The sequence below is a fragment of the Fibroporia radiculosa genome, assembly GCF_000313525.1.
Source record: "Fibroporia radiculosa TFFH 294 genomic supercontigs, scaffold419, whole genome shotgun sequence".
In the NCBI taxonomy this organism is placed as follows: Eukaryota; Fungi; Basidiomycota; class Agaricomycetes; order Polyporales; family Fibroporiaceae; genus Fibroporia; species Fibroporia radiculosa.
Window position 1 is genome coordinate 54,367 of NW_012133203.1, and position 27,612 is coordinate 81,978.

At 51.5% G+C, this 27,612-nt stretch overlaps 10 protein-coding genes across 10 annotated transcripts; 6 read left to right on the plus strand and 4 right to left on the minus strand.

Annotated features, from left to right (window-relative positions):
• Positions 1-504: 504 nt before the first annotated feature.
• FIBRA_00942 (uncharacterized protein) lies at positions 505-2,208 on the plus strand (the record flags this gene model as incomplete). The annotated part of the gene is made up of 2 exons (XM_012322828.1): positions 505-1,326; positions 1,381-2,208. 2 exons carry the CDS (start codon positions 505-507, stop codon positions 2,206-2,208), a joined length of 1,650 nt encoding a protein of 549 aa, XP_012178218.1.
• Positions 2,209-2,349: 141 nt separating this feature from the next.
• FIBRA_00943 (uncharacterized protein) lies at positions 2,350-4,531 on the plus strand (the record flags this gene model as incomplete). Its single annotated transcript, XM_012322829.1, has 13 exons — positions 2,350-2,484; positions 2,551-2,623; positions 2,678-2,715; positions 2,776-2,823; positions 2,872-3,042; positions 3,103-3,282; positions 3,331-3,480; positions 3,542-3,685; positions 3,738-3,898; positions 3,950-3,998; positions 4,057-4,174; positions 4,228-4,385; positions 4,439-4,531. 13 exons carry the CDS (start codon positions 2,350-2,352, stop codon positions 4,529-4,531), a joined length of 1,518 nt encoding a protein of 505 aa, XP_012178219.1.
• Positions 4,532-4,897: 366 nt separating this feature from the next.
• On the minus strand, positions 4,898-10,281 carry FIBRA_00944 (uncharacterized protein; the record flags this gene model as incomplete). Its single annotated transcript, XM_012322830.1, has 5 exons — positions 4,898-4,966; positions 5,295-8,011; positions 8,076-8,939; positions 8,990-9,978; positions 10,037-10,281. The coding sequence occupies 5 exons, from the start codon at positions 10,279-10,281 to the stop codon at positions 4,898-4,900; spliced, it is 4,884 nt and encodes a 1,627-aa protein (XP_012178220.1).
• Positions 10,282-10,667: 386 nt separating this feature from the next.
• On the plus strand, positions 10,668-11,598 carry FIBRA_00945 (uncharacterized protein; the record flags this gene model as incomplete). Its single annotated transcript, XM_012322831.1, has 5 exons — positions 10,668-11,053; positions 11,110-11,227; positions 11,277-11,369; positions 11,418-11,511; positions 11,564-11,598. 5 exons carry the CDS (start codon positions 10,668-10,670, stop codon positions 11,596-11,598), a joined length of 726 nt encoding a protein of 241 aa, XP_012178221.1.
• Positions 11,599-11,668: 70 nt separating this feature from the next.
• Positions 11,669-13,687, minus strand: FIBRA_00946 (uncharacterized protein; the record flags this gene model as incomplete). The annotated part of the gene is made up of 5 exons (XM_012322832.1): positions 11,669-11,830; positions 11,887-12,067; positions 12,124-12,647; positions 12,704-13,381; positions 13,430-13,687. The coding sequence occupies 5 exons, from the start codon at positions 13,685-13,687 to the stop codon at positions 11,669-11,671; spliced, it is 1,803 nt and encodes a 600-aa protein (XP_012178222.1).
• Positions 13,688-15,415: 1,728 nt separating this feature from the next.
• FIBRA_00947 (uncharacterized protein) lies at positions 15,416-16,003 on the minus strand (the record flags this gene model as incomplete). Its single annotated transcript, XM_012322833.1, has 1 exon — positions 15,416-16,003. One exon carries the CDS (start codon positions 16,001-16,003, stop codon positions 15,416-15,418), a length of 588 nt encoding a protein of 195 aa, XP_012178223.1.
• Positions 16,004-16,576: 573 nt separating this feature from the next.
• Positions 16,577-18,031, plus strand: FIBRA_00948 (uncharacterized protein; the record flags this gene model as incomplete). The annotated part of the gene is made up of 2 exons (XM_012322834.1): positions 16,577-17,615; positions 17,673-18,031. 2 exons carry the CDS (start codon positions 16,577-16,579, stop codon positions 18,029-18,031), a joined length of 1,398 nt encoding a protein of 465 aa, XP_012178224.1.
• Positions 18,032-18,259: 228 nt separating this feature from the next.
• On the plus strand, positions 18,260-19,179 carry FIBRA_00949 (uncharacterized protein; the record flags this gene model as incomplete). Its single annotated transcript, XM_012322835.1, has 3 exons — positions 18,260-18,312; positions 18,394-19,034; positions 19,097-19,179. 3 exons carry the CDS (start codon positions 18,260-18,262, stop codon positions 19,177-19,179), a joined length of 777 nt encoding a protein of 258 aa, XP_012178225.1.
• Positions 19,180-21,248: 2,069 nt separating this feature from the next.
• Positions 21,249-24,267, plus strand: FIBRA_00950 (uncharacterized protein; the record flags this gene model as incomplete). Its single annotated transcript, XM_012322836.1, has 8 exons — positions 21,249-21,719; positions 21,820-22,284; positions 22,345-22,475; positions 22,527-22,643; positions 22,699-23,168; positions 23,225-23,869; positions 23,932-24,150; positions 24,233-24,267. The coding sequence occupies 8 exons, from the start codon at positions 21,249-21,251 to the stop codon at positions 24,265-24,267; spliced, it is 2,553 nt and encodes an 850-aa protein (XP_012178226.1).
• A 488-nt stretch (positions 24,268-24,755) lies between these two features.
• FIBRA_00951 (uncharacterized protein) lies at positions 24,756-26,204 on the minus strand (the record flags this gene model as incomplete). Its single annotated transcript, XM_012322837.1, has 4 exons — positions 24,756-25,363; positions 25,430-25,457; positions 25,520-25,538; positions 25,594-26,204. The coding sequence occupies 4 exons, from the start codon at positions 26,202-26,204 to the stop codon at positions 24,756-24,758; spliced, it is 1,266 nt and encodes a 421-aa protein (XP_012178227.1).
• Between the last annotated feature and the right edge of the window lie 1,408 nt (positions 26,205-27,612).

A 27,612-nucleotide genomic window follows, 5' to 3' on the forward strand; every position in this document is an offset into this window, starting at 1 on the left:
TTGAACTCTCTTACACTTCGATGTGGTCTCGAGAGAAATATTGTAGTTCACGAGATATGACGGGGACAGACAACATGAAGAGTCCGGAAAATGGTGTGTTTAAGCTGACTGTGATCGTAGTGAATGGTACTCATTCATGCTGATTGATTTTAGTGACTGGTGTCCAGTTTACTGCACCGTAAATCATCGCAGGATTCACGGAAATTAATTCCTGAAAATTTGGCGGGTGTTTAGTTGGAGATTTATCGCTTCGTCGGACCTGTCGCTTCATAAATATGAGCTTGTCCCGACAATATGTGTATTTATACATGTCCGCCCTCGCCTGAGGTGGTAAGCGTGAAGCATGACTATGTACATCAACATACGCGCGAGTGAAACCATATCACCGTCACCATTATTGTGTCCTCGAGCGTCTTGCCCGATTTCGGCTTTCTGAGCTGCTCCTTGGGTGCCACCATGGTATAAGACTGCGCACTCTGCTTGTTCACTAGATCTCTGTTTGTCATGGTACACTTTGTGCAATTCATACTATCATTCCTTCCGCCCCTTGCTCTGTGGTACAGGCCAGACTCTATAACGTGGCTCTCTTACACTTCGCCCGAACCTTGTCATTTGACTTCCTCTCCGAATTCCACCAAATCGATAGCTATCGTTGGTGCGGGCAGTGCAGGGCTTGGGGTGCTCAAAGCTATTCTTGACCTTCCACTAGACATACGCTCTGGTTGGGAAGTTGTCCTCTACGAACGGCGACGGGATGTGGGCGGACTATGGCTTCCAGACCCTCCAGGGTATACGCCCAATCCACCAGAGCTACCTGAGACGCCCTGGTATCCTCTATTACGCACAAACACTCCGCATCCCACTATGACATATCCCCATTTCCCGTTCGCAGGTGGTACGACATTATTCCCACCTGCCGACGCCGTTCAGACGTACCACGCTGACTTCGCCGTGCATAATGACTTGACTCCGTATGTCAGGCTCAATCACACCGTTGTATCGGCTCAGTGGTATGGCGATGATGCACAGGGGAACTGGTATGTCGAGGTGCAAGCAGATGGTGGTGGCTCGGACGAAGTCACTCTGAGGAGAGCTTTTGACCATCTCATCGTTGCCAGTGGGCACAATAGCTACCCTTACATTCCCGCGTGGAATGGGACAGAGGACTGGCTGGCAGGAATTTCGCCAGGCGTCGCTTGCCGAGAGATTCTCCATTCAATATACTATCGTCGCCCGGAAAGGTACGCAAACCGGGGTGTCCTTATTGTAGGCTCGGGAGCTAGTGCGTTTGACATTGCTGTTCAAGTGAGCCCCTTAGCTCAGGTGGTGAGTGACAGAGTAACTTGATCTCCGAATCAGCGCTGACATGGATTGTAACAGGTATATCAATCGGTGAAGGAAGGCAAGAAACACGCGTCGGGCGCAGCGGTTGTTCAAAAACCAGCAATTTCACATTTTACTCGTGATTCAGTCGTTTTTGTGGATGGCACTGCCGTGACCGATGTCGACGCTGTAATCCTAGGGACGGGCTACGAACTTCGAATACCCTTCCTGAGTGCTCCCCATTCATCCGTGCTTCTTGCTGATGCAGATACGAGGGCCAACTCTACAACGGCAGGCATACTCACGAGCAACCTCCGATACCTCTTTCCTCTTCATCGACAGATTTTTAGTCTCGCATCGAACCTTCCCCCCACCGCACTAGGATTTATTGGGCTTCCCTCCCTCGCGTCGAGTTGCCCCTTGTATCTTGCTCAGGGAATCTTCGTGGCACATACACTTGCGAACTCATCGCTTCTACCAACCCGTGAGGACATGGTTCGGGAGCTCGTAGCACGCGAGGAACGACTACGCGCACGGGGGTATGACCCATATCGGGTTGGTCACAAATTGCTGGCGAGTGAAAATGAAACAGAGGACTATCAAGATGAGCTGATCGCCTACCTCAAGCATCGTGGTGCCCTTCCAGAAAATGGGAAGCCATACGTGGATAGCTGGCGAAGGATGGAGTGGGGCTACGCGGTGTTCTTGTACCGGGGCTGGAGAAGGATCCAGGCACTAGACGACGAGCAACGTTGGCTAAACGGTGTGGAGACTGAAGAACAGTGGGTTGATATGATGGATCGAATAGTAAACTGGGAGAGGAAATGGGAGGAGGGGCACAGCGCGGAGTCCATCCCAATAGATTTCTACGTAGAGACGTATTAGATGTATTTCCCCCAATTCCAATGGACACTCGTGTGTTGCATTCCAGTCCGAATTCGAGGTACAAATTTAGAGTTGTTGGTGGTCCGGCTCGCGCCACTGTACACCCGACGGCTTTGAGCAGGACGCGCTGAAGCAACGCCTATGGTCCTGCTACGTTTTGCTCCGTCCCCTACTGGTGCTCTTCACCTTGGCGGTCTTCGAACAGCTCTCTACAACTACTTGTATGCGAGGAAGCTAGGCGGAAAATGGATTTTGAGAATCGAGGACACAGACGCGGTCAGTGACATGCTGCCTGGGGTCGATTACTTTTAACCTCCATCTCGCTGGCGGGTTGGCACGCAGACCCGAACAGTTCCTGGCGCGGTAGATGGGATACGTGAGGCATTAGAATGGGCAGGCTTGGAATACGACTCCGGTGCGCCGCTTCTTTTATTTCATTGGGCTTAGAAGTACAACCATTACTGCGCAGGTCCCGGAAAGCATGGCCCACATGCACCTTATTTCCAGGTGAGTTGACTTGTACAATGCGTGGGTTGTCCTTTTTCATGACCTTCGTGCGAGCGACAGTCGGAGCGTTTGGACCTATACCACTCATACTCCAATAAACTACTTGAGGTAAGTCTTCCTTGTGGGGAGCTTTGCAGTGTTGTTGACCTCTCCCAGTCTGGGCATGCATACCGGTGTTTTTGTTCACCAGATACTCTAGCGACCACGCGGGAGAGGTTAGCACGTATGGGCTCTAACTCGACATATGACAAAGCATGCTTGAATCTGACCGATGAAGAGGTGGCGAGACGTGTTCGTGCGGGGGAAAAGTCGGTCATTAGAATGAACGTATGTCCTCTGCACATTCCATTAAATTTTGTTCCCAATTTACAAATAGCACGCAACCAGGATTCTGCCCTTCCCTCTCGTTCTTCTCCCTCAGATCTTATTTTTGGAAACCTGCGGGATGCACATGCTTCTTTGCCCACCGATCCAGTGCTCCTAAAGTCTGACCTCTTCCCAACTTACCACCTCGCATCTGTGGTAGATGATCATGAGATGGGCATTACTCATGTCCTCCGCGGTGAGGTTTGTACATGCGCGCCATATTGTCGTCTCTGCTTATTCCTTCTGTAGGAATGGCTTCCATCACTCCCTCTTCATTTGGATTTGTATGCGTCCCTATCATTGACACCTCCACAATTCGCGCATTTACCGTTACTTCTGAACCTCGACGGATCGAAGATGTCAAAGCGCAAAGGTGACGTGCAAGTCATGGACTACAAGGTCAATGATTTGTTCCATTCGCTAGGAGAAATGTTCACCATGGTACTGGATTGTTACATAGCGTCGTGGTTGGGAACCTGCGGCGATCCTCAACTGGCTCGCTCTGGCCGGATGGGGAAGATCGCATACTACTGAAGCAATTTCATCTTCTAAACAAGCACCCGATAGCACCACGGTCATGTCGCTTCAAGAGATGATTCAGGAGGTATGTGTGCCCGGTTAAATCATTCTCACTTTGAGGCTGATTCTACCAATAGTTCGACTTGTCGTCAGTAACGCACCGACGCTCTGTGCTCGATCCGCAAAAGCTTGAATACATCAACAAGCATCACCTCATGCGGACTATGTCAACTAATGACGGTACGAGCGTACTTGCTGACCGCGTTCGTGCGCTCGTCAAGAAATCATTTCCACATAGGTGCGTTCTCGGTTAATTTATTTGGTTATTGACTAAACATGGATCCTCCAGCCCGTTCACTACAGTGCAATATATCGAAGACGTCATTTTAGTAATACAGGTCAGTCTTGTGGCTGCATACTATAAATACATCTGTTCACAAAAGTTCGTCTTTCTAGGGCCGCATGGTTAATTTGAACGACCTTCCCGTCTTAGCATCATATTTCTTCATTGAGCCAGACTACACGACTGCCGAGGCCCTCACGATGAGGAATCGTTTGCCCGACGAACTATATGGTTGGTGACTATGTTTATCGCGGCATTAAATACTGACGGTTCTCCATATACAGTTGCAGTCGTCAGAGATTTGCGTGATCAGTTGCTAATTGGTGATCTAGTCTGGCGTCCAGCCGAGCTTGCAAATCTCTTGCACCGAGAGTATCAAAGGCTCAATCTCAAGCAGAAGATGTACATGACTATACTCAGGCATGCTTTTACCGGCTCTAAGGTTCCATGCCTTTTCAATCGCTGTAAGGAGCACCTAGCTGACACTTTTGATAGACAGGTCCTTCTTTAGCCGAGATAATATGGGCGCTCGGTCGCGACAGGAGCATTGCACGGCTAGAGACAGCACAGCGTAGTCTCTCAGAATGAATGCCATTGTGGGAGAACACATAGTTGGTAATTTCATTCTGCAAATGCTACATGCAAGGTCATAAGATGATACAGTGAGTGATCAAGATGAAATCCTAAAATAACGGTACAGTATTACAATGTTTCCCAGCCTCCACTATCAACTGTACTCTCCAACCGTCTTGCAATCAAAGTTGGAACCCCGTGGTTTAACCATACTTTGCGCACCTCTTCCCACCTGGCATGATGTAAGAATTGCCTGCGTCCGCGCCTGCAAGTAAGGCTATTGAGAGAGAGCGCTCACCGCGAGAAGAGGAAATAACTCACCGCATTGAGATGTCCACTTCACCGTGAACATCAAGGTATGGTGACTGACTGAAGGTTCCATTATTCGCATATAGATACAGCAAGGAGCACCGCTTGACGAGGAAGTAGATTCCAACCGGGCCCGCGCATCTGTGCGAAAGATGTGGATCAGCATATTAAAAAAGAATGGATGGACGCACTCTCTCGTGTGCATGTTACATTCGCCTCGATTCTGGCTGTCATCGTCCAGGCAACAGTGGCTTTGTACGCAGCAAACTGTGCCACATATGAGACAGATGGCTGCGTCGAGGGGGACCGTGTGGCATCGAGAGCAGGTCATAATCCTTTCTTGATCCAGATAGAGTGTGTCTAAGACTAAAGGAAGTCGTGATAGTCGATATAGGGCCGGATAATCCAAGACAACGCCGCAATTCAACTGTGACGCCGCATGCGAAGTACCGTAGTGTTGACACCATACAGAAAGAGCTGTCTGCAAGGAGTCTTGGTTCGGTAGGTGGGACAAAGGCGGGATTTCCAACATCGTAAGCAGCCGTTTGTACTCGCAGACGTCGTCGGTGGCAGGGGGACTTGGAAATGCGGAAGGAAGCATCGCGCGGCATAAAATCGCCGCCCTGCGTAGGAAAGGTAGAGTAAACATGTAGAGCAGTTTCTCTATACGAGATTCTCCGAACGCCTGGAACACCACGTCGCCTGCTTGCTCGAAGACGGGGGAATGCCTAATAACCGACATAAAAAACATACGCACGTCGCCGAATATGTCGGCATGCCTGTATACAAGCGGTGTTGCGTGATAGCTGCGCGTCTTGTTCAGGATGTAGACAAGACCAATTACAGTCCGTGCCAGACAGGCGTAGTAGGTGAGGACGAGCACTTGTCGCAGCATGTCTGGTGCCACAGCAGCGGTCTCAACTAGTATGGTGAATGGGTCGCGAAGGAGCAAAGGATATGTAAACGAGGTCAAAGAGCCACGACTCCATTCTGGAAGCAGACGTTTGATGATAGCGTGACGCATAGCATCGCGACCTTCGTCGGGTCTGTTTTTGAAGCTTAGAGCTACTAGCTTGGTTAAGCATACCACCAGTCCACGAATCATGCGATATTGATGCTCGGTCACAGAATCGGCTATAGTACAGCCAGGAGAACCCAGTCCCCGCTGAGATACTTCGATGGATGAGATGGTGTAGCCGACCAATTCTTCTGGCAGATACATTCCCGCGCCCCGCTCTCCAGGGTCAGGTTCTTGACGATCACGCAGGTGTCGCGTTTGTTGGGAAATATTCTTCGCTACCACTGTGACGGTATCAAGCATCTTGTGGACTTCCATATTATCAGCTCTGTCAGGCTGTCGCATGAACGGCTGATACATCGTATCCTGAGCACTCCAGAACACAAATTCTCCGGAGCCATTTCGGAACTGTAAAGACTCGAGTGTTGGATCTGCTTTCGACTTCAAGATGCTGATGCCCGCTGCGCGTGTCCATTCGGTAAAGGGTAGACCGTTGAGCTCGGTTGTCGATGATGGGATGGCGACGGGTAGAATGACATTACCCAAACTTTTGCAAAGCGGGCATATGTATTCCTTCCGGGGAATGCTCTCTGGATGGTTCCTCGTAGCTTGTGCACGATGCCGTTGTCTGATGGAGCCGCTGTAAACAGTGAAGCACTCCAGGTGCATCATATGACTGCAGACGGAGGCATGGAGGCCAAAGCGAGAGTACGACGAAGGATAACCATCGAAAGTATGACTGCCTCTGCTCCTAGCATTCCTCAGCTCGCTTTCAGGAGGAGGAAACAGCGTCTCCGCTGGCGTTTCTATCACTCGATCAAGAGAATCCGGAGTTGAGAGTGCTTCATTGATATAGACATACTGGCCGTCCGGTTGACGACGCAGTAACCTACTGGGCTGTAGAAATGCGAGCGACCCAAAGGCTTTGGAATTGTTCAGCTCCTCTTGACACACAATGCAGGTCCCATACGAAATAGGCTCTTCGGGCGTCTCACTAATATCCTCGTCTTCGTCATCATCGAGGTCCTCGAAGTTAGTGGCAAAGCTTGCTTGTTGGGCCTTCATTTGTCTCATAATGGCTTCTTGTCTTGCTTTCGCAGCACGCTTCTTGGCATCTGCAAGATCATCTGCTTCGTTTCGGGAGGGGTCCATGGTGCGCCTTCGCTTTTGTACTTCGTCCGGTTCGTTCAGGGCAATTTGGCTGAGGATCCAGTCCACCCGCATCTTGTATGCCTGGAACTTGTCATGGTGTTCAAAGACGCATAGAACGTCCAGGAGATTCTGGTCATCCTCAAATGTCCTGCACGCCACCAGGCTGCTGAATACACGTGGCCGTTCTACCATCGCGAGCATCACTAGATGTACCAGCTGGTCAAGTATAGCCTCTGATGAAGGTGGGGCGGCTCCTTCCGCATCAGTGAGGACGAGAATGTTGTAGATGCCATAGAACATTATTTGCAGGAGGACTTCGGATTCAAACGCCGATGAAATCGTCGAAAACGGACCATCGGCAAAGCTGGTCGGTTTGGGGATAATGACGGGGTCTTCTAAGCCAGTTTTCCTTTTGAGGCGATTGCGGAGAACGGTCTCAACCTCTTCACGTTTGTTTCGCGTATAATGATAAAAGAAGGGATTAACATCATCGAACGCCTCGTCCTTAAGTTCATACACGCCGGAATCAGCCGTTGAATCGGGTGACCTGAAGTTGGCAACCTGCTTAAGAACACGTTCGAAGGATATGTCGTCCACCATCCTCTCCGCTACGCGCTTCGTCAAGTCCGTGAATGTGCATGGACCAACGGCTAAAGCATGCACGATCTCGCGCCGGATCGCAATGGTAATGGGCATCTTCGTAGCGTTGGCATTTTCCGTTAAGATGGTTATAAGGATATATAGCAGCTCCTCGACCATGCTGGGCAGATGCGTGTTCTCATAAATAGGGTGGAGAGTGGCGCCCGAGAAATATTCCAGTAGCTGAAAACGATCAAGCATGCTGACGACTACCGTATTTGGGTCCAATATTATCAACGCAGACTGGAGGATGAACAAATCCTGATCATAGCAGAGCTCGCGCAGCATGAAATCGCGATAGTGCATGAGTTGACCGCGAATCGCAAAGCCATTACGAACCCAGAGACCTGTACGGATTTGCGCAATCATAGCCAACACTGCGGAATGCAAGAATAAAGAATCAATAAAAGCGGTTTACACAAGCAAGCAAGCTGAGCTTACCACGTAACGGATAGTCAACAATGGTTAAGATGGCTTGTTCACTGGCATTGCGCAAGCATACATCCCGTAGACTTGCCAAGCCAAGCTCCCGCAACGAGTGCTCGCTCAATATATCGACATGCTTGAGCAGCTCGGCGAGTAGCCACTGCAGTGAGTGATGAAAACTGACATAGCCGTCTGTTACGTCGAAATCGACCAGTTGATAAGTCGTATCCCCGAAGATGACCTCGTGAAACAAGACGGGCGGGAACCTCGTGAGATCTCGTTGATCGTCCGCCACTGCAGATACCATCAGAATATGGTGCATGACTGTCGTGATCGCCGCTACCAGCTCAGCGGCAGAGGACCTAGAGAATGCCTCGCCGTACACCTTAATAACTCGGGACAGTGAAAGGGTGACATTGAAGACACTGATCCAGGCATCCGTCTCGTATTCGACATGGCTAGAAGCGGCGCGCTTGTTGGGATTCACGCACATGAAGATTTGACATGTCTTTGAAAAATGTACAATAAATTCACGATTGTGCGCGATGAGCTGCTGAACCGGCTCGTTGTGACAGAGATATCGCAAGTCGCTAAATACCGGCATAAAACGTTTCGATTTGAAAGGGAAGGTATCAATGTCGATATCGGCGCTGGGATTGGGGGGATATATGATTCGTTTGTCCGTGATCTGGTTGGTGAAAAAAGCAGTGATGATCGAAAGTAGCCTGGTGACCACGTTGTGCTGGCGAACTATGTAGAGTGCCACCGAAGGAACTGTGAACAGTTGGAGAGCAAAATATTTGATTGACGTCTCCGCTTCACGATCCACCAGCAGATACGTATCGATGATTCGGTGATACACATTTGCAAAGTGTGACGCTGATAAGTGTTTAACTGGATGTTCATTAATTCGATCGACCACAACATACCGACTGCTAATTTGTGTTCATGACTCAGAGTCAGGAGTGAAGCATAGACCTCTTTCAAGTTGAGGCGAGGCTTCTTCCATAGTCTAGTATGGTACAGAAACATCCAATCGATGCGTGAAGGATCCTGAATTTCCCCAAGGAATTTGGTGGCATCATTAGTGGAGAGCAACGAGTAAAGCTTCCTGGGAGCAAGCAATTCCGACGCAATAACCTCCCGAAGGATCAAGGTATCGGTACCTAGACGGCTGCGTGTCAAATCCAATAGCCATTCGATTATAACGGCGGCAACCTGTTCACGAAAAGTGTCGTAAGCTCTGCGAACAGTTACGCCTACGTCGACCTGCGAAATTGTCTGCGCCATTTCGATCAAGCGCGCAGAGTTACCGCAGATATCGACAATCTCGCGACCCTGATCATCAATGCGCTCGGTCAACTCCTCTGCCTGTTCTCGAGACCTGTTGGTGAGATCGCACAATAATTGAATAATTTCATCGAAAGAATGCTTGTCATCATTCCATACGACAATGCTGAATTGATCCTTTGACATAGGGTCACCAGAAGGCTGTGATCGAAGATCATTCTCGTTTCCAGGAGGATTGGTTTCGTCCGGGGAGTAGTCCAGCGTATCCAACACGAAGTCAAGTGCGTATGCGACTGTTCGACCCATCGTGTCTCGAAGCTCAGGAGGCACCAAGACTCGATTCGGGTAATCTTGCACCGGAGGAACGTCTTGACCCACCATCACTCTTGCGGTCGCTCGTGGGGTGGCCTGGAGGATTTTGAGCGCGAATGCGTTGAGATACTCGGTGGTTTCAGATTTAGGTGGATGGTATCGGCATTGAATAGGCACCCTCCATGCTTCAACGTCTCCGCAATCGCAACAACCACCCGATTGCTGAGCGATAAAGAAGCTGACATTGTGGTCTGTATGGTCTGTGGCTTCAAAGCACGACGAACATAATACACAGCTATCATCTAGTGCACAATCTCTACATATACCATAGGAATCAATTCTTAGAGCCAAGGTAAATCATCCATGCAACTCACTTGCACCGAAAGCACGCCTCGCCTTTCTTGAATATATGGCCGCAGGGCCTGCCTGGAATCAAAGGAGGTTCCTTCTGCGGGGTGGTCGCAGTTTGCACTTCGCTCAAGGTAGCATGAAGTGGGAGGCTTGAGTTTTGGCCGGGCAAGAATAGATGGGCGTACGGCCCCCAGAACGCGTCATAGAGCTCGGACAGGATCTCGGCGCGAGTCGCAGGAGTAAAGACATACTTCCGCGAACCCGGCATGGTCTCGAGAGCGAACCGAAGGCGCGAGAGAGGATCTGATGTTCTCTCCCGTGCATGCATCGAGCTTAGCAGTCTGGAAGAAATCAAGGACGAGAGGCCAGACATAGCATCGAATACTTAGATATGTAAGACCTCACTCAACTCCAGTTCAGCGTAGAATTGCAGTCACAGGTAACAACATGCACAGCAGATTTGATTCGACAGATGCGAGGTGACAACCGTCGTCTGATTCAAAGCAGATCCGGGCGGACAAAGTGGATGGTGGGAGAGAAACAATACCGAGTATATCATAAAGCCCGCGCTCGCCACTCGAAGGAGCGCCCGCAGACGGACTGCGTACGTTCGCATATACACGCCCATAACCATCTCCCACCCGCACAGTGACCATGGCTGCAAGGGCATCCGTACCACCGCCAAATGCTTCGGGTTCTATGGCACCTAGTTCGTCCATACCAGCATTGACTGCTGTTGCTGACCCACCCGTCCGTCAAATGGACGGCGCAGCAATGGATTACTTCCTCATTGAGGCCGTTCACGCATTACGCGCATCGTCTGTAGTTGCAGCCGCACGCGCGAACAAGGTCGAGCGCGATATGATTGAAGCCGGTCTCATCCCCCCACCTCCGACGGCAAAAGACACTCAAAGAGAATCAGTAACAAGTAATGGCCCCGGGACATCTGTAGCGAAGACCACAGCCGATGAAGAGGAGGAGGCTGTACGAGTGCGCTTGGAGGCTATTGGAATGCATGTTGGCGCAAACATTACAGAACGGTGCGAACGCCTTCTATCTCTGCCCCTGGAATGAACTAACACGCTTGCACGCTCAGCCTATCGCACGACCGGCCACTATTCACAGACACCTTAGATGCAGTCAAATTCATCTGCAAGGAATTGTGGGTTGTATGCTGGGACAAGCAAGTCGATAATTTGCGAACCAATCATCGGGTGTGTCTTCGCACCGCTCCTCGTGCGCTGCAGCTGATACGGTCCCCAGGGGATATATGTGTTACAGGATAACTCCTTCAAACCAATAGCACGCATTTCCAGTTGGGAGGGACGAGCTGATGCGCTGAAAAAAACAAAGCTTGTATGTCGCGATACATCCCCCGAAGCGTGTGCTCTAAAATCTGGCTAGTATTTAGCCATGCCCGCGGGCATCCTAAAGGGCGCGCTCATTCGACTAGGGTATCAAGCCGCCGTAGTCCCTGAAGTCACAACGCTTCCTCAATGTGAGTTATTTGTGTGCGATCAAACCTAGCCAATCCCGACCATCCTATACAGGCAGCTTCCAGCTTCGCTTGCCCAAAGGCCCGTGACGGCTTGTTTGGAGTATTACAGCACTGATAGCTAAAGCCGCCGGCCGCCGTCGGTCCATGTCTGCCGTCGTTACTCTGAGAAATCCTTGAGATGATACAACAGGACACGACCTCGACTGTTCCCAATGGCAATATGCTCACTACCTCTGGAAAAGTCAATACTGGACACATGCCCTAGGGGCGTGCTTGAGGTAGGCCAATTTGAGAATGCGGTTAATGAGGGAACATGGATCTGTGGATGGAGATCCTTTTCAGATTAGAATACATTTCAGAGTCAAATGCGCATACCAATCGCATCTGATCCTTTTTTGTGTTGCTAGCCATAGCCAGAAGTTGTGAATCGTGATTAAACCTGAGGGATGTGATGGAAGTGGTTAAGTTCCCGATCGTTTTAAGCAGCTTTGGCCGACCCGTCTGTGAGCCGAGGGATGCTTCAGGGCCATAAACATTCACGAGTCCGGTCCGCGAGCTAGGAAAAAAAGCAGTCAATTAAGCGTATCCTTTGTACCAAAGCTTCCTTCTCACCCAACAGCCAGATGGCGCCCTGCCCGATCGCCACTCATGATGTGGCTCCCGAACCCACCGTCGTCCTTCCACCGTCTTATACATCTCCGCTGTCCAACATCCCATACATAAACTTCCGAGTTCTCACCCAGGCCCATCAACTCTCCCCTGTCTCCACCAGCCCACCACAGGCTTTTCACACCGACGTTCATTTTCACGCTCCCTACAACTTGGCCTTGTCCTTTCCAGTCAACCAAATGTACATGTCCTCGGCGACCTGCAACAGCCAGAACCTCTCCAGACGGATCAAATGCGCATATTTCCATGCTCGCATCCTGAGCTGCAACATTAGGATTTGAAAACGTGGTGCCCCATAGACCGCGTGGCGAGCGCTGTGCAGTATTTGTCTCTAGGTCATAAGTGTAATAATAGGGACGTGGGCCAGTGAGAAGGATGGACTTTCCACCGGGATGAAACATCGCATTTGCCGATGGAAGATCGGGTATGTGGACCGTTTGGAGGTGTGGATTAGTATGTCCATCAATCTGAGAAACAACTCTGAGTTCGTCTGCGATAAATCAAGCGGGCAAGCATGGCATACATTAAACAATCTCAGGCGCCGATCAGTACTGGCGACCAATAAAACGGGGATCTGAGGAGAAGGATGAAATTGCACAACCTTCACCTCTCCCTCAGCCTTGGCAGACAAATTGGCATCCCTAAGCCGTTCGATGGAAATCTTGCCTGGTCGCAATTCCTTTGGTCTCTTCCCGCCTTTTAAAATTCCTCTCGTGTCCGACAATAGATCAGGAAGCGCATCGTTATCATCGCTCGAGTCAGACGAAGAAGAGGCGGAAGCTCGCCTGCGTTTCGCCCTCGCAGGATGCAGCTTTTTTCGCGCATCAGCAGCCCAATTCGGCGTAGGGTTTATTTTTTCGAATTGCCGCCGTAGCCTTCGCTCGTAGTCTCTCCCAGCAACTATGTCCTCCGCCAGTGCATCACGCAGCTTCCGTCGCCGTTTGTCCGTTGCAAGAGACACTTGCAGCGTAGGGTCATCTGGATCCGCCCATGCTTGTCCCTTCTTGGTCGATGGTTGTACAGTTGTCGAAGCAACGCGGGCGGCGTCGTCCTCCCCAGCTTCGCTGGACGAGTCCTCATCGCTCTCTTCCTCCACTTCCGCGGCCTGCGGAGAGCCATCCTGGTTCTCTAAGGAACTGTCACCCTGGGCATCCTGGTCATTGCCAGGCCGGTCTTTCGAGGCGTCATCAATGAAGAAAAGCTGACGTGGACATCAGCTTGCGGGGTACATCCGACGTGTATTGCTTACATCTGAATCCAGTAAATTCTCTAGTTCCTTCTCCCCGACGTGTCCATCTTCACTTTCGTCATCTAAAATGATCAGGTTTGAGGAGTCCTTTCGGGGCTTGTACTCCGTTCCAAAAAGTAGACTTTCGAGTCTCCGTTCCTCATCGTCCTTGCTTGTATCGTCCGTGAGTGAAGCCAGAGATCCAAGCGGCTCTGATTGTTCAAGCGTGTTGACAGGTTTAGCGGCAATTTTCTGCTTTTTTCGCGCGTGTTTGGCCATTCAGCCGAGAGACGTAACAGCTTAGCAGCTAGCTGGTATATCGCAGTTTGAGAAAGAGATTCACGCTTGAGTGGACTGTGACACTTTGAGAAACACTGTAGGACGGTTGACCCGGAGACCCAGCCTAGTCAAAATTCTAGTGTGAGCTCGGGGAAGGTCACAGCCACGTGCTTCGCCATGAGCTCGATCGATCAACTCGGCAAAATGCTCCGAGTCGTAGCAGGCTTAAGTAGTGAGTCTCCGTTGCTGACTACAGCATATATAGGTGAGAATGGAATTGGGGGTGACATTAAGCAAGCCGTCAACGAGAATTTACCAAAGATTACTTTGATAAGTACAATGGCAGTGAACGTTGTACATTTTTGTGGTTTACAGCATGACATACAAAGTGCAGGGCACAAGTAGAGGTGGTCAAAACTGGTACCACATAATTCAGACACTCATCGTTTAGATGGTCGCTTTTTACGCCCTACACGGTCAATGCGGTCAAGATCATCAAGTATCGGAGATCTCTCTTCACCATGCTCTGCATCAGAGGTTCCACTATATTTCTCAGAATTTCACAAGCATGCCTTCCAGCCTTGGTTTCCATAGGGTCCTTCCCGGGTTCGTCGTCCATAAGATCAGCCTCATTGATCGGTACACGGTCAGATTCCCAGAATGCTCCCGTCGCCAACGTCAGGACACATTGCAAGCTTCGCCTGCATGATATCTTGACTCAATCAGCGTTTCCGGACTAGTTTTAACTTATTCTATTAGTGCGTCGTTGCGAGCTTCGGCGTTGGCCGATCCTGACGTTGGACCCGTCCCGTATTGGTCGAGAGATTTCAATGTGAAAATCGAGGGTAGGACAGAGTTATCAATACAAATAACGAGATGATTCCGGCCAATCGAGGGGAATTGGTCCATTGCGGCACGTCGAAGATCCGGTAAGTTGTGTCGAGCATCGTGCATAGATAGACCATGAAAGAAAGATGCATCGCGCTTGGATATACAGTCTGCTTTCCCCTCTGACAAGACGGCTCGTTTTGTATACGCGACAAAGACGAGGGACAGTTGAATCCACCTGCTCGTTCTCGTTGTTTCATTTTACACATCGTTCGGTGGTCACCTTCCTTCCAAGCAATAGCTTGACATTCCTAGGGCCTGACATTGGGTTAATTAGTCTCACAAACCAAGACAAGCCGAACCTTAGAACAGTAAAAGGTACTAAGACAGGTGGAACATCTTTGCACTTGCGCTCTTGTACCCGCTTTTTGGCACTGAAAAGCGGCTCAATACGCTTATACTTAAACAGAGTTGCTTATATTCTTACCTTGACATTGTCGCAAATCATGTTTTTGCCTTTCAATGCATCAGCCTGTGCCACCATCAGCGCGCGCTGGCGGGCGAGTGCGAAGAACTTCTGCCAAACATCCTTCACGATGCTATCCATCACTCGCTGTCTTGCGGGACCGCGATCAACCTTCACCAACGAGACATCAACGGCCTCTATGACCGATCTATAAACCAGGTACCTCGGTAGAATGTCTCCGATTATCGCGAGTATCATTTGCCGATCTTCGATAGCCAACTTGGAGAAAACAGGGCTAGAATCCGTAAATGCAGATAGCAACCCTGCGCCAACTGGCGAAGCCCAAGTGAATCCATCCGTAGATTCCAAACAGTTCCACAAGTATCCAAAGCCTGAAACTAGTGCGTCCAAAAAGGCGAGATCCTGAGTGGTATTCACGACGACGGAAACTGTGCATAGAACGTGTGTAAGACCCATATAACGTTCGCCCCAAGCAGTGCATACCGCAGAGGATGATCAGGTACACGCGAAAGAGAGTTTATCATATCCAAATACATGGAGAGGTGGATTGGATTGACCTTCGGGGCTTTGGAAGCATTCCGCAGACGAGATATAGCGAGTTTAGCGATCTCATCTGCCTTCCCATTCGCCATCCGAAGCACCCTGTTGAGCTGATCCCTTGTAGCGAGTTTGAGGATATTACCGAGCACACAGGTGCCCATTGGCGCGTCCAAGATGGACGGTAGCGGTCCACTATCTTCCTCAAGCCACAACCTCGTAGCGATCTCGACCGTTGCGGGAGTCAAGATCATAGCCTCTCGAATTGCGTCACGATGCGCAAGGCTATACCAGCACGCGGATAGAACATCCAACCTGCTAGGATTACCCCTCTCCAGTCCCTCGATCCTTGCAGAAAAGAAAAAGACGCTCCATTTGAATATCCCGGTCCATCCATCAACAATGTCTGTGGTGAGAGTGGGTCTATCGTCCATGTAGGGCCCTACTTGGCTCAGCCCCAACATGGCTGTGAACGCTAAATTGGCAGGTTCCGAAAATGCCTCATCCTGGGGCAAATGTGGTACGCGATTTTCTTGCAAGTGAGTGAGGAACACGTCCACAGCATCTTGCGGGGATATTGGACCCAATAAATTTTGCCAGGCGTTGCTGAAAAACACATTGTCTGGAGGAGAGCCGTTGCGCGCGGTATCCAATACCTATCCGTTCAACGATTAGATAAAATGACCGATTGGATAGCGAGAGACCACTTGCGCTCTTTGGATTCTGTTCGAACCTTTTTTGTATTAGCTTGAATTGAGCTTCATTCATGATGATGGCACAGAGACCCTGGGGGTAAAGGCCCTGCTGACAGGTATAATTAAGAAGGATTGGTCTGCGAATTGCCGGCAGTCTGCCGCAGACCCCGTTCAGCCACTGCTCAAGTACTGTGTGACAACTGACATCACACGGTCTTGAATGTCGTTGACCCCCACTCTGGTACAACACATTACTTTGAACTTAACAAAGTCGCAATTCTGTTTTGAAATTGCTCTGATTGCGATAAATGCAGCTCAATTTCTCGTTTTCTTCTGGCACAGATGCTCAGGTCGTCTCATCGTAAAAGTCGCCTGCTTCTGTTTGGCGTGTTCGTGGCGATATCATCTCTGTTCTGGGTGTTCATCGGTTTAAACCTCCTAGGCTCTGACTTCAAGCAACTAGTGACTTCTCATATCAAAAATCTCGAAACAGAAGACGATTTCACTTCTCATGGAATTTTGGACCTCTCAAGTGTGCTAGAAGATCCATTGGACTTCGACACTCAAATCGCAGACGTCCACGATTCTTCTGGGGAAAATAGCAACTTATTATTGTCTTTTTATTCCAACACTACCCTGACGTTCGCATCGCACTTCTACGTCATCTCGCTGCCACATAGAACCGATAGGCGTGCAAGCATGGAGATGCTGAGACAGGCTTTGTCCCTGCAATGGACGTATGTTCCTGCCGTACGCCCAGATGACTCACCTATAATAGACATTGTAAATCGTGTGCAACGTATTCGACTAGGAGCCGGAAGTCAGCCGGTCGAAGAGTTCGATTGGCCCAGTGACTCAGATATGGACAAACTCTCGCGCTCCGCTTTGCCTCTGGACCTATCTGGTTCTGATTTATGGTCGCTACAAGCTGAAGACTTGCGAGATAGAATTCTGGAGGTGCCTCCGATACTGCCGGTTGTCGACGAGACTCTATACGATGGATCGATATCTGCACATCTTGGCGACGATCGCATCACCAATTTTGCATCTGAAGCTCAGCCTCTCACTTGTGCAACTAGGAATCTTACAGCTGGACCCCTTTATACGTCTTCTCTACCTTCCTACATGCTGCTGACTTCCGCAAAGATCGCTTGCTGGTATTCGCATTTGGAAATTATCAAGCGCATCGCCAATGACGACACACATCATCCACCCCAAAAGCTTCAAACGGATGTACACGAGGCTCTCTCGGGGTCTCAGGTGTTGCATGGCGATATAACTGTTATTCTTGAAGACGATATTGACATGGAACGGGATGTTAGAGAAAGGCTGCAAGTTATCTGGGCCGCACTTCCTGCAGACTGGGACATCGTATTCTTGGGTAAGCTGACCATGTATTTCAATTTCGATTATTTAAGTCATATATACATATATATAGGACACTGCTGGTCAAACGAGAGTTACCATCCGCCCATCTTGGACGTACAGACCAAGCTAAGCGGTGGGACCATCGGTATCCATCCATCGTTTGCACCCAAATGTACACACGCGTACGCCCTCACGCGCACCGGCGCGCGCAGACTATGGCTGCATCTACGACACCCGCCATTTGCTTATTCTCGTGCCCTAGATCAAGCTTTCGCCTGGCTTGTTCTGAGCGGCCGACTCAGGGCGTTCTCCGTAGTTCCTAGCCTTGTGGTACAGCGAAAAGTGGTGGGTAGTGATATCGACGGCGGGGGAACCGGGGTGGGTAGTACATGGAGAGAGCACCTAATGAATGGGGTTCTTGGTACATAACCCGGGCTCAGCTGCATGTGCCGGAAACGTTACATGAGCAAGTGGGCATGTGAATGAAGTGGTTTTGAATGTTTTGTCTCTCGACTGGCACTCAACTTTAAGCACACTCAATTCAACTTCAAGATCACGGTGTCACGAGCAGCACGATTCCTTTGACGCTCGTCGCTGGATCCATACTAAGTCGCATTCACTACCGGTCAATACCTGGTATACCGTTTTGTAGTCTCAATGGAGCAGCAAGCACGAGAACTAGCCGACATCCTAGTGAATCGCATAAATTCGTGAGTTAAAATGCCCGCCTTATGCGTATGCACACTTTACACATACTGAATATATGCGGCGGTTGATCATATTTGATCTAGGACCTCAGCGACTTCCCGTGTTCTGGTTGGTCTTGCCGGAGTACCCGCGTCGGGGAAATCTACCTTGGCGAAACTTGTTATAGACCAAGTGAACGCTACTTTTCGAAACACTCCTGGACTCTCAGCCGAAGGAGAACCAATACCAGCTGATTCAGACGCAGATGAAAACATCGCCGTCCTGATAGGTCTGGATGGCTGGCATCTCACACGAGCTCAGCTAGATGCTATGCCCGATCCTCAACGTGCACATGATCGGCGAGGAGCGCATTGGACGTTCGACGGGGAGGGATTTGCCAAGTACGTGCAAGCCTTACGCGAGCCTCATCTACCGTCATCTGCACCTAGTGCGCATCTTAAATCATCAGCAATTTACGCACCTTCCTTCGACCACGCCCTCAAAGATCCTTCATTCAACGCAATACCCGTATACCCCCATCATCGTTTAGTCTTGATCGAAGGTCTCTACCCGTTCCTCAACTTTTATCCATGGAAAACAGCAGCCGAATTGCTAGATGAGCGCTGGTGGCTAGAAGTAGGTGATGCAGAGGCGGAAAGACGCCTTGTAGCGCGACATGTGCACACCGGTGTTGCCAAAGATCTTGCTGAAGCAAACTGGAGATCACGAGAGAACGATGTACCAAGTGCGTATCGTCGGCTCGAAACATTGATGGTTAAAGAATATCAGTGTTGACACTGCACGCAGATGGCCGTTTCATAAAGGAGCACATGCTAGAGCCGACGAGGGTCATTCAGAGCGTAGATGATCCCAAGCTGACAGTACTATAATTCAGTGATGTTCATCACATGCCTAGAAGTATCTTGGTACTAGAGATGGGCTCATTATCAAAGTCCACTCTGCTGATCGTGAAAGTTGGAGGATTGATCGGGAAATCGTCCGCGCGCTAGCGATCATAGTCAAAAATCTTCATCAATGCGAGTCGTGGCCGTAAGAATACAAGCGGGAATAGCTAATATGGATACACATCGTGGTATAAACTGGGCATCCGATGCACTATCTTCCGGTCTTAGGGTCGACCTTACGCTCAGCCGTCACTGTAAACACATATTAGAGTGAATGAGGCATCAATCAACAAGACTGGGAACTTACCCCACGCCCTCCGATCCATCGGACATTGCTGTTTCGATGCTGCGGTCCCTATCCATTGCAACAGACAATGCATGTGGAATACATGACTGCACTCTCCCCAAACTGTGGGCCGTGTTGCACTCAGCCGGATATCTCAATGGGCATAGTTGGTATATTATACTCACTCAGAGGACAATCATCACCGGGCATTTTGCACGAAGGACAGCAGCCCTCGTAAGGGACGCGACAAATGCCACATACGTCGCCTTCTCCTTCATCGTCCGCGTCCGAGGAACCAGTGTCCCATCGCCACTGAGCAATTGCATGCCAATTCTTCACGACGACCTTCATATGAAAGCTGCTGCGTACGAACAACAATGAGAAGCGCGAAAGAGGATCGCAGAGGGCTGAAGCAAGGGTTGATTATTTAATTGATTCACAGTCGCGGTCGCGAATCGCGTATTTGGCAATGTGTACGCGTTTTCGCGTAAGCGCTTGTAACCTACCTATACTACGACTACTTCAAATAATAGGTACCAATGCACATATATACGGACAAAATTCTCGGACAACGGCTATTGCATAGATATTCTACATGATGTTATTCGCGTCTCCAATGCTTGGTCAAGTCTCAGACTTGGTCAATGAACCTTACAACCGGACCCCGAAGACAGCACAATTCGCCAGGCGCAGGGCCGGCGAGGGAACAGCGTCGACACAACATCTCCAAGTATACTTCCAGTCGTAGATTGACATGAAAGATGTGAAGAGCTATATAAATGCTGTAAGCAACTCCACTTGAATACGGACTATGATCACGTCTCGGAACCTCGCCATTCCACGCAGGACAACGGTACTAGAGTACGATACGCGCGAAGTGGAGGAATTTTGGGAGATGCGAATGCGCCGGTACCTGATGCTATCTCACCCAAATTTTCTTCAAGTTCGTACACGCACATTCCGCGTTTTATAACCACCAGATCAGGGAGTGTAAGTCAGCAGCCACCGCTAGTCCCGAATCATGTTGACTTCTTGAGTGGATCCGCATTCAGAGTGTAACGAAGTCTCTCGCCTCCAGTCTTGCCTAAGTTATGGTGTCAACGGTTCAAGCATTCTCTGGGTGAAGAGTGGGTCGGAGTCCATGGTGAGACAAATGTCAGGAAGCAAGGCACATTCAACGATCTCCTGCAAGTAGACCCAATCCAATAAGCTGGTTGCTAAAGAAAGAGGATGGTGTCGCTTTGGTTCTTTGCGGCTTGCCCTCCTGTGCATGTTCAAGCTCGGCTGCTAGAGTATAGTATGTGCTTCTGCCTGAGTTCATGCACCTCATCCCGCATGTCCACGAAACCCTTAACCACGACGGACGCGCGCGATGTATTATGGAGAGTATATTTTAGCATCTGCGTCGCTGGTCTCGTCCCAACACGTTTGGGGACGAAATCGTCTCCGCGCTATGTAAAATTGAGTTTGAACGGCCTGGCGCGTAGAGATTCCCTCGAGATTTCCTTGCGATTTCCGCTTGATTCCCGGCCCGAATCGAGATATTATTATTAGAACGATAATTGGAGACTTAGATCCTCCTATGCCTTATCAGGTATGATGGGATCACACGCTCTGACGAGTCCGAGTTCCTGAACCAGCCGCAGCCGTGGCCCATTCCAGCTCTCCATCAGGAGTCCAACGTCAACGATAGCCGACAGGAAACTTGAATCTACTCTACCAGAAAATTTCGCGGTGTACGACCCTTCGTATTTTCCTATCAGCAGCAATGGCTCTATGTACCACAACGGCGCAGGGTAGAACCCTGAAACGGGCGGATCCTACCACCATTCAAAACAAGTTCATGGTAGGCTACCAAGCATGGTTTACCTGTCCTAGAGATGGTCCTCCTCTCGATCCGAATCATCACGGCTGGCTTCACTGGTTCAACTATCCATTACCTGACGGCGGACGACCGAATACTGATTTATGGCCGGATCTCTCGGAGTATTCGCCTTCGGAGCTCTATCCTGCCCCAGGATTGAAGTACCCATCGGGCGAGCAGGCCTTTCTGTTCTCCTCTCGCCATCCTAAAACGGTGCAAAGGCATTTTCATTGGATGGCTGAACACGGAGTAGACGGTGTCTTTCTACAACGGTTCGCTGGCCAGACAGACTTGGAAGTTGGTAACGAAGCAATCCGGAATCAACGGGACGAGATTGGGGATCGTGTACGGGAGGCTGCAGAGAAGGAGGGCCGAGTATTTGCGATAATGCACGTATCTCTTAATTATATTCCGCTATGGCGTCTGACGCATCCCTAGGTATGACGTCTCGGGAGTAGCCCCTGACCGCATACAGAAAGTCATCGAGCATGATTGGATGCATCTTATTCACGAAAGACATGTCCTAGACAGCCCTAACTATCTCAGGGAACATGGCAAGGCCGTAGTGACGTTCTGGGGTTTTGGCTTTGCAGATTCTCGCCACCATCCTGACACTGTTCGCGCTATTACGACATTCGTCCGTAATAATACTCCAGGGGGTGCGTACATCATGGCGGGAACGCCTGCCCATTGGCGTTCCTCAATGAGTGATGCGGACACCAATCCGGAATTTGTCGATGTATGGCTAGAAGAGTTTGATGCAATATCACCATGGACTATTGGAAGGTACCACAACGAAGACACGGCGGATCGGTTTGAGAAAGAAAAAATACAAGGTGACTTAGAATTAATCAACCACAGGAACAAGCTCTTTGAGCACAACAAGCCTGGCGTCAGCAGGAAGATTGACTACATTCCCGTAATTTATCCGGGAGGATCGGTCAGTTTTACCATTCAGTATATGGTATATTACTGGGCGGTCTCTCTAATCGCCAAATAGGGACATAATCTCTCCGAAGGTAAATGGGGTTGGAATGATGCACCCCGCCAGGGCGGCCGTTTCATGTGGAGGCAGTTATACAATGTGCATCGGAATGGAGTTCGCATCATTTACGGTGCAATGTGGGATGAGTCAGTGATAACAATTGGATATGATGACATTGTGCTCATCCTGGTGTCCAGATATGATGAAGGCACGGCGTTTTTGCCAGTTGTATCTCACAAGAAACAATTGCCAGTCTTGGAAAGTCACAAGTTCATGGCTCTCGATGAAGATGGATATGACCTCCCGCCGGATTGGTACCACATTGCTTCCCTTATGTTTGTTCCTGTGAATTCATTGGTTTTCATCTAGGTATATGCGACTGTGTGGATTTGTCGCGGAGAGCCTTCGGGGAGAACGTGAAGTTCCAGAGTCATTCCCCGTCAAAGAGCTGCAGGATTACTGGTCCACACGTCCGCGGTATGAGGACAAGCGCGAAGAATCCTCTTCAAGCTCCAGCGCCGGCACTTGGCAGTCACTAGAAGACTGGGAGAAGGCTGGAAACAAGGGCAATTTTGATTCGATGGGACCACCCCCGCCGTACACGTTGGAACCGCAAGTATCAGCGCAAGCAAATAATGTGCGCAGTAGGGCGTCAGCTTCAGGTCGATCAGCTATGGGGGCTCCTGCTGGTCCCCCGCCGCTGCCAACGGCCTCACGTCCCTATCGTACGGCCTCCTCTTCGTCATGCTCTTCGTCAGGCTCGTCCTCATCTGATTCGATGCCCCCTCCTGTGAACATTAACACTCGCCCTGTACCATCCCACACCTCCTCCGTGTCAGGTATGTGAATATGCAACGAGCATTTGCATCACACGTTTGCTGACCAAGCTACTTAGACCACTCATTAGCAGACGATTTCAGCAGACGCGCTGCTATCTCTCATTCGCCCCATGCAAGTTATGCTGAGCCCTCCTCACGCCTGTCAAACCCCACTTGGGCAGCGGTGTCTCACGCATCAGGCAGCGATTCGTGGCCACAGGACGAGTGGCATGCAGATCAGAGAGCTGCTGCATCACACGTGCATTCGCCTTATCCCGGACAGGGCTATAGGACGAGCGAAGCTGGATATGATCCCAGTCGCGGCCATTCACCTGGTTACGCACCAGTTTATGTCCCGAATGCTCCACCGCCACCTCTCCGACCCCGGCCATCCTCGGCGTCACATCATTCTGCGTCTGAACATCAATATCCCGGACCACATTATTCCCCTCCGAGCGGCCCTCCCCCACACCGCGGACACGGTTCCCCAGTATCCCCGCACCGCTCTCGATCTCCGCCGTACGGCCCCAGCATATCTTTCCCAGAACCCTACCCTTCTGCGCCACATCGTGCTGGAAGTCCACCCTACAAGACATACGGTGGTCACCCGTACAGACAAGCGCCTCCGCCGCCCGGGCTTCACTTCCCCGCCGGCTCCTCCTACCAATCTCCGTCTCCACCTCCCAACGCAGGCTACCACGTCCACTCGCACGGGCCGCCGCGTAAGCTATTCACTCCTGCCACTTACTGAATCTCCAGAAGATTCTAACGCGTGCCTTATTAGCCCCTCACAGGTACCCCTCACCAGCGGGCCCGCCTCCCGCCGCAGGTCACACTAGCGCGTACTACAGCGGCCCCCCGCCACCACAGCGGCCGCCACCGGGCTCGTCCGTACACGCTACAGGCGCGCCGCCCGCTCGTGCGTCGCGTGCGTCAAACCCTGTGGACTTCGCCAGGAATGTGGTGAGCCAGGGTGAATCGCAGCTGCAGAACCTCGCGCAGGGTAAGTCCCGCGGCTGCTGTGCCTTCTCGCGCCGAACCTTGCACTGATCACCTATTCTATATCGTCTTATCTGTATTGGCAGTGGGTTCGAAGCTGTGGAACAAGCACACGAAGTAACGGAACTACATAGATACGCCAGATATCGTCATCGCTTGCTGTCTCGTGCACTGCGGTTCGCGATTCATTTACAATGTCTTGGTGTGTCCTCGCATCTGTCGAGATGTATCCGTGTGATGCAGTATTTTATATTGAGACGATTTGGACGATGTATCCCCAGTTACGTTCCCGTGGACCCGAATAATCATGTAGCCATCACGGCTGTCGCAGGGTCTACGGCACACAAACTGACAAATACCGAGCCGATACATTAGCAAATATCTAGTATCCCCATCGCAGACCATCAAAATATTAGATCAAAGTGTAAGGTGACGCGCAGCCCGCATGAGAGACCTCTGACCCATCCGCTACGCTGCTTCCAAAGAAAGCTAGAGACGAGCACAAGCCGAACCATAAATATGCCTACCAAGCCTGAGACCGCATGCTAGCCCAATCGATTAGCAGAAGCCAAATATTTCACCAAGCACGATGCGTGCTCCGCACGCGTCTCAGAAGAAGAACAGCCTGCCCCCGTTTGTATTCGCCACGTCCTTGTCCATAATTCCTGGGCCGGGGAGGCGGCCCTGCCACCCGGTGAGGTAGGGTGTCGCGGACGCGTTCTCGTCGAACGAGTTGCGCTCCTCGATGGGGTCCCCATTTGTGTCACGGAACGGCCGCACGGGGGGGAGGGGCACGGGTGTACCCTTGGATGGGAGCGTGAGATCGTACAGGCGCAGCGAGTCGGGGACCCAGCGCGAGGGTGACGGCGCGCGGCGCACGCGCTTTCCCTTGCTGCTGCTGCTGGGCGCGACGTTGTCGGCGCTCGGGGGCGATCGCGTGTCGCCCGCAGCGGGCGACGTGCCTCGTGCGCGTTTGCGCGTGCGGCTGGGGGCTGGCACGGGGGCTGAAGATGTGGAGGCGAGCGGTTCGTCGGGCGGGGGCCCAGCGTCCGTGGCGTTCTCGCCAGAGGCGGCGTCTGCAGATGTGGACGATGCGGCTGCAGAGGCGGCTGCTCTTGACATGGCGATGTTCATCGGGCGCTGGGCACAGCGCTTTGCGTGCCTGGTGAGATTGGACTGGACGCCGAACCGCCTGCCACAGATGTCGCAGGAGAAAGCTAAACGGACGGGTCGCGCATGCGGTTAGGTCGGCTCTAGGCAGGGAACAAGCGATCGGCGCCTACCTTTCTCGCCAGTGTGGACAAGAAGATGCTGTGAAGCACGAATGCATGAGATACCGCTACATTAGCAATGAAATCGCTGTTGAAACTCACCTTGCGCAACGTAGATGGGCTGAGTGGGACACTGGTGAGAGGTGTGATCGAGTTGCACATGTGGATGGACTTACCGATCGAATCGCTTATGGCACATCCAGCACGGATGTTTCTTCTTTTCTGAGGAGGTATCTTCGGGCTGCACGTCCTGAGGTGGTTCTTGTGGGCATTCGACACGAGCGTCGACATTCGCAGGCGCGTCCTGGCTACTAGCCGTCTCGGCAGCTGTCTCGGGGACGCTCGCAGACTGTGTGGTAGAGTAGGAGATAGCCATGGGAGGAGATGGTTGTGCAGCAGCGGATGAGGACGGCAGACTTTTATGTGGGTAGGACGGGTCCCATGCCGTATATGTTCGGAATGGGGCCTGCAGCACGCTGGCAGAGTATGGGTAGGAGTATCTGGCAGGGGCAGAGGCGGATGGTCCGGTGGCGTTGGCGGAGTGAGTGGAATGGCCAGGGCTATGCATTGCATGCGCTGATGGGGGCGATCCGCGGAAGAAGCTGGTGTCGTAAGCGAAGGCCTGAGAGTAGAGGTGTGAAAAGGGAGAATTGCGGGGTGGATGAGACGCTGAGGGGAGGTGGGACTGCATCGTCGCGGTGTTTGGGAGAAGGAGGAGGACGTACTGCTGAGGGTCGCCGATCGGGACACGGGCGTGGCTGATGGAGGTGATATATATACGGGGCATCAAACGCTGTCCCACTGATGCTCGCCTTCACATGCCCGCCGCGGGTCGCGCTTGCTTTCCAAGACAGATTGGGCCCAGCTATCTCGGAAAATCGTGCGGCGTGCTGCTCCCTCGCTCTGTCCGATTCGACGGCGGCAGGGTTCTGTGCGACCGTGAGACTCCCAGCCACCGTTTATCTGATAGTAGCGATACTTGCCGTGATTGGCCCCCGCCGGCGCCTCATTCGCGACAATACACCGACCGCGCACCCCAGACGCCCGCCGCTCCAGCTAGCCCGCTCCTGACACGGCTTCAGCAGGAGCAGACTCATGGCGCCCCTTGCCTCACCGCATCCCTGCTCTCGCTCCGTACGCTCTCTCCAGCACTCTCCACGTCCCCTCGCCCCTCCTGATCAGGCAGTGTCCGCTCGGGGAGGCCGCGCTTTACGTGCAATCTACCGCAGATCCAGACGTCGATGCTATTCCCTGCCACATTGGCTACCTACGGGCTGAGATCTGTGCTCACTGAGCCGAGCTGAAGAGCGCGACTGATGGCATTTAGACTCACCTCCACCTGCGAGAAGCATACTGCACGCCTGCAGCTTCGACCCCGAGCAGTTACCGCAGCAACGGAGAAGTGCATCACGGCATGGTATTCCTGGTGCATCCTCTGCTCATTCCCATCAGACATTTCCCGTTGCTGGGCTCAGACTGCCCCGCGCGCAAACGTCCCTGCTGGAGCTTGGACACAAAGTGTGCGTCCCTGTAAGGATAGAGTAAGATGCCCAGAGTAGACGGTGATGGACAAGTCCGTAACCATTTTGCGGCTGTGTCCCGGTGGCGCGCGCCGGCAGCTGAGGGCATGGATCAGTGTGAAAAATGCGAGGCCCGTACGTTTGCGCCACTCACCAGCTGCAGATGGGCACTCAGCCGAATATGTCCCGCCATACCTCCGCAAAAGGACGATAGCCTGCCTCATCTGCCGCAATACCAAGCAGACGATCTCCCGGTATGGACGTAGATATGACGGCGCAGATACAGCCAGATGCACGCAGATTTGTACTGCTCCTCGTTTGGACAACCGCCGGCATTGGGGACCATGCGGATGTGGCTGCAGCCAAGCACACCCCGTTCCAGCTGTGCTCCAGCTCGTATATCACGCGTGTACCCGCACGTACATCTGAATGCCTTTCCTGCCCTGCACCCAGTGTCCCTGCCGGCTAAAAGCTGGTGTTTCATCAGCCGGAAAAGACGGCACTGGTCTTTGAGCGGCAGCACGAGGAGAGGCAGAGTGTATGTCGCACGCTGGATATTATTGTCCAACGGGTCCGAGGGGGGAGAGGGAGAGTGCTGCACTAGCGAGACGGAACTATCTCAACTGCCAAATGCGGAGATCAATGTCCCCGCCACGGAGTCACGCGCCAGACGCC